The sequence below is a fragment of a genome, unplaced genomic scaffold (assembly GCF_019419815.1).
Source record: "Pyrus x bretschneideri cultivar Hongxiangsu unplaced genomic scaffold, Pyrus_bretschneideri_v1 Contig2, whole genome shotgun sequence".
Classification (NCBI taxonomy): domain Eukaryota; kingdom Viridiplantae; phylum Streptophyta; class Magnoliopsida; order Rosales; family Rosaceae; genus Pyrus; species Pyrus x bretschneideri.
The window spans coordinates 4673479-4678392 of record NW_025999501.1 but is presented as its reverse complement, the minus strand read 5'-3'; the positions used below and the strand labels follow the sequence as shown (position 1 = coordinate 4678392).

The 4914-nt window shown below is 42.8% G+C and overlaps 1 protein-coding gene across 1 annotated transcript; it reads left to right on the top strand.

Annotated features, from left to right (window-relative positions):
• The first annotated feature begins 872 nt into the window (after nt 1-872).
• On the top strand, nt 873-4062 carry LOC103962651 (transport inhibitor response 1-like protein). Its single transcript, XM_009375398.3, has 3 exons — nt 873-1538; nt 1843-2365; nt 2444-4062. Exons 1-3 carry the CDS (start codon nt 913-915, stop codon nt 3212-3214), a joined length of 1920 nt encoding a protein of 639 aa, XP_009373673.2. The 5' UTR covers nt 873-912; the 3' UTR covers nt 3215-4062.
• The last annotated feature ends 852 nt before the right edge of the window (nt 4063-4914 follow it).

Here is a 4914-nt window from a genome sequence, read left to right as displayed (position 1 = left end):
CACTTCAAGTGTTTTTCCATGATTCACTTGCATGTCTACTAATGATTGATTTCAAAAGAACTTAAAGTAATTGATGCTTTTTGGTTAATGTGTTTTTGAATTCCAAAACCACTTAAAGTAATTAATGTTTTTTTTGCAAGGAACACTTCAAGTGATTTTTCAATATTCATTTACATTTTTACTAATGATTTATTTCAAAAAGCAATCCCTTTAAAAATACTTTTAATTATTTTAAAAGTATTTTAAACGAACTCTAAGAGAATTAGCAAGTTCAATACTAGTTAAAAACTTATTTGAAAAGTATTTTTAAATAATTGAAAACGATTTTATATCCTCAAATAACATTATAAAATATAAAATATTAGAAGAAAAAGAGAGAAAAAAGACAAGGGTTTGTAAAGGGAAAACCCCCAAATAATGGAGAAGTATGGAGAGCCATTGGATGGGAAGGATATTACAGATAAAACTAAGAGAGAGAGAGAGAAAAGAAGAGAGAGATAGACATAGAGATGGAGAGAGAGAGAGCATGGAGAATCCCAAAGCTCAGATAGACACTGAGACACAGACAGCAGAACCCTACTGTTCACTCTCGCCTGTGACCAATTAAACCAATCCCAACCCACCGTCTCCATTTCTGCATATCACCCACCTCCCTCCTCTCTCTCTCTCTCTCTCTCTCTCTCTCTTATCAAATCAGAACCCCCAAATCCAATTCACTCCCTCATGAGAGCCCATAACATGATCTGAATTAAAAAGTTCACCAAAAAGAGGAAGAAAAAGATTCGATTTTTGATATTTTTATCTGATCAAAAACCCAAAACTCGGATCACCATCCCAGTTTCAGAGTCTGTTAAGAGGGAGAGAGAGGAGAGAGAGGAGAGAGAGGAGAGAGAAGTGAGAAGGAAGGGCTTTATGAGTGAGGACCCATCAATACCTTCATCCTCCTCATCCCAAATGTCCGAGGATGATGACCGATCTCCCCCCTTGGATCTCATCGACGGTCCAATCCCCTCCAGCAAGTCCCGCAACTGCTCCGGAGTATCCGGCTCCGGCGTAGGTACCTCTGTCGAGTATACCGTCCCCTACCCGGACCAAGTCCTCGAGAACGTTCTGGAAAACGTCCTCTGCTTTCTCACCTCCCGCCGCGACCGCAGTAGCGCCTCATTGGTCTGCAAATCCTGGTACCGCGCAGAGGCCCTCACCCGATCCGAGCTCTTCATCGGCAACTGCTACGCTGTCTCTCCTCGCCGGGCCATGGCCCGGTTCACCCGGGTCCGGGCCGTGACCATCAAGGGCAAGCCCCGGTTCGCCGATTTCAACCTCATGCCGGCCAATTGGGGGGCCCACTTGGCACCGTGGGTGTCCTCCATGGCCAAGGCGTACCCTTGGCTCGAGAAGCTCTGCCTGAAGCGGATGTCCGTGACGGATGACGATCTTGCCCTCTTGGCTGAGTCGTTTGCTGGGTTCAAGGAGCTGGTCCTAGTTTGCTGCGATGGGTTCGGGACTAGTGGGCTCGCCGTCCTCGCTAGCAAGTGCAGGTACTTTGCTAATTTCTTAATTAGTTTCAGATCAATATTTTAATTAAGTTTTGATTAGTTTAAACAATGGTGGGTTAGATCCGTGATATGGGTTTTAAAGTAGAAAGGTTGAAGCTTTAATGGGTGTTATTGTTTGGATCTGATTAATGCTTTTAGATCTATTTCGGGTTTCGGGGTTTGTTTGGATACTATGCTTTGTCGTTGTTCCATATGAAGTATTTGAATCAATGAAGTGGAATAATGTGAAATTGCAGTGGGGAATCGAATAGTGAGGTTAATGTGTGTGTGTGTGTGTGTTTTGCAGACAGCTTAGAGTGCTCGATCTGACTGACACCGAGGTTATGGACGATGATGTAGATTGGATATCTTGTTTTCCGGAGAGTCAAACTTGTCTCGAATCTCTGATGTTTGATTGTGTGGAATGCCGTGTAAATTTTGAGGCATTGGAGAATCTAGTGGCTAGGTCACCTTCTCTGAAGAAACTGAGGTTGAACCGGTATGTTTCAATTGGGCAGCTTTACCGCCTGATGGTTCGAGCTCCTCAACTGACACACTTAGGAACGGGCTCATTCAATTTAGCAGAGGGCATGGCTCAAGGTGATCAAGAACTGGATCAGGGTGATCAAGAACTGGATTATGTTTCTGCTTTTGCTGCTTGCAAATCGTTAGTTTGTCTATCTGGGTTCCGGGAGATCTTGCTGGATCACATTCCTGTAATTTACCCTGTCTGTAGTAATCTCACCGCTCTGAACTTCAGCTATGCAAACATCACAGCGGAACAACTTAAACCAGTCATATCCCAATGCCACAAACTCCAGTCTTTCTGGGTATGCATTCTGTGTAATAATATGTAAACACTCTGGAGACATTGACTTTTGAATTTTAATATTGATTTCTTTGTGCAGGTACTCGATTCAATATGTGATGAAGGACTTAAGGCAGTGGCTGCAACTTGCAAGGAACTGCGTGAGCTTCGGGTTTTTCCTGTTAATGCTCAGGAGGATGCAGAAGGCCCTGTTTCTGAGGTGGGTCTCGAAGCAATTTCTGAGGGTTGTAGAAAACTGCGGTCTATTTTGTATTTCTGTCAGCGAATGACAAATGCAGCTGTAATAGCAATGTCAAAGAATTGCTCAGAACTTGTGGTGTTTCGTCTTTGTATAATGGGGCGCCGCCGGCCTGACCATGTTACTGGTGAATCTATGGATGAAGGTTTCGGAGCAATAGTTATGAACTGTAAGAAGCTTACCCGCCTTGCTGTGTCTGGTTTATTGACCGATCGAGCATTCAGCTACATTGGACAATATGGAAAGTTGGTTCGAACTCTTTCAGTTGCCTTTGCTGGCGATAGTGACTCAGGGCTGAAATACGTGCTTGAGGGCTGCCCTAACTTGCAAAAGCTTGAAATAAGGGACAGCCCATTTGGGGATACAGCATTGCGTTCTGGTTTACATCACTATTACAATATGAGATTTCTTTGGATGTCTTCGTGTTCGTTAACACGTCAAGGTTGTTGGGCGATTGCTCGAGAACTGCCTCGTCTCGTGGTTGAAGTGATGAAGAGTGAAGAAGAGGGGGAAATGGGTGATAATTTTGATATACTATACATGTATCGATCCCTTGAGGGTCCCAGGGCTGATATTCCGCAATTTGTTGATATCCTGAGACCTGGCATTTAGCTTGAAGCTGTTTCATCTCCTACTGTGGTGGCTTCTGCGCAAGTTAAACGGATGTTTGTTGGTGGAAAAATGTTATGCGGGTGACTTTTATATAACCCGCGAGATGGTTCCTGCAGTGGCTCCTGAACGAAGATGAGTAAACAACTTACAGTCCTGGCCTGGGGCTGTTGCAATGACGATCAGGTGCCACAATTGCAATGGCATTCAAAGCACTTTCGACCGCATTTCATCTCTGCTTTGGTTCTTCCAGAGAACTCGGAGGAGGGGTGCTGATGCTGAGGATCAATGGCTCTGCTGGGTATTGGATTACCCAAATGTTGTATTGGTACGCTTCTAAATTTCATGTTTGTTTTTGCTTCCATATTCATTTGATCATAAACAAAGGCTGCCGGAGGGGCGAAGGGAGGTTTTCAAGCTGATTAGAGACTGACAAGCTATCCATCTTCAGATGAACAATATTGTTTATCTTTTGTTGAGGAAATGGAGATAGGTCTCGAAGCGGACGACTGGAAAGAGTGAATTTTCGTGCTCCTCTCCGGTGCCCCGCCGGTAGAGAAGTAAAGGATAGAGAGAGAGCTTAGTCTGTTTATTTTGATTCAGACGGTAGTTTAGTTTTTAAGCTGTAGACTGATACAATCTTATCTCATTCTCTCTCTTGCCCCTCTCTCTCTCTCTCTCTCTCTCTCTCTCTCTCTCTCTCTCACAGTTTCGAAGTGTTAAGTTTCTTTCGGATGTGTTGTTGTAGCACCTGACTGTTGAATTTATTATTGTTATTGTTAGCAAATGTGGATCATCTGGTTAATAAATGCCAAAATATGCATGGACCATGTCTTGCCTATTCTTTTTTCCTTGAATGTGTAATGATCAATTGACAGCGCAATCCTTAATGATTTGTGTATCGATGGAACTCGCCGCGGTGTGGGAGTTTCCGGCTAAAACCCCACCCCCAGATCGAGTGATATCAGGCGGCTACCGTCCGTCGGGAACCTGGTCCTGAGATCTCAGGTGCAAAGGAAAAACCCCTAATCCGTAAATTGCCGTACAAGAAACTTTTACTTGCTCGTTGCTCCAATTTGCCTGAGGAATAAGTTTTGCGCTGAACTGTATATAGTTAAGAGTAGGGGCCTCTATCTGATGACTTGTCACACCCCAGTGATTACGTTACAAAGCAAGCCAACTCGAATTACTCACCAACTCCTCTCTAATTTCTCTATCTCATAATTAAAAGAACAAAGGAAAAAAAAAAAAAAAACAAAAAAAAAAATCTATGTGCCTTCTTTGTTGGTTTCCATCTAGCAAGATGGTAAAAGCGAAGTTGGAATCTGACTCTGCAATTGAACAAGTGATTGGTAAACTTCAATTTTTCTTCTGGAAATACTTAGTAGTTTAGAAAATAAACAGTGAAAATTGAATCGTTAGCTTTAAGAAATTAAACGGTAAACTTCAATTGTTGAAAAAGTGATAGTGATGCCAAGCAAAGCTTGTTTTACTTTCGTGTCAAGGCATTTGAAGCTGAACTCTCACTTATTTTAGGGTTCATACAAAAGGCAATTGGTTTCTTGGTTTTATTAGTTGTCATTCTGATAGATCACGATAATATATGACGGTCAGTTGGGATCAGATTGCTCAGGATAAACCAGTTTCATGTATAGACGCTTTTCGTCTAGTACAAACGATAAAGGATGATCGAGTTTGCGTAC

Bases quoted from the DNA above. Each gene is read 5' to 3' on its own strand.
- LOC103962651 (XM_009375398.3), top strand. From the start codon at position 913: ATGAGTGAGGACCCATCAATACCTTCATCCTCCTCATCCCAAATGTCC. The intron at 1,539-1,842 runs GTACTTTGCTAA...TGTGTTTTGCAG, and splicing joins GTCCTCGCTAGCAAGTGCAG to ACAGCTTAGAGTGCTCGATC. The intron at 2,366-2,443 runs GTATGCATTCTG...TTCTTTGTGCAG, and splicing joins ACAAACTCCAGTCTTTCTGG to GTACTCGATTCAATATGTGA.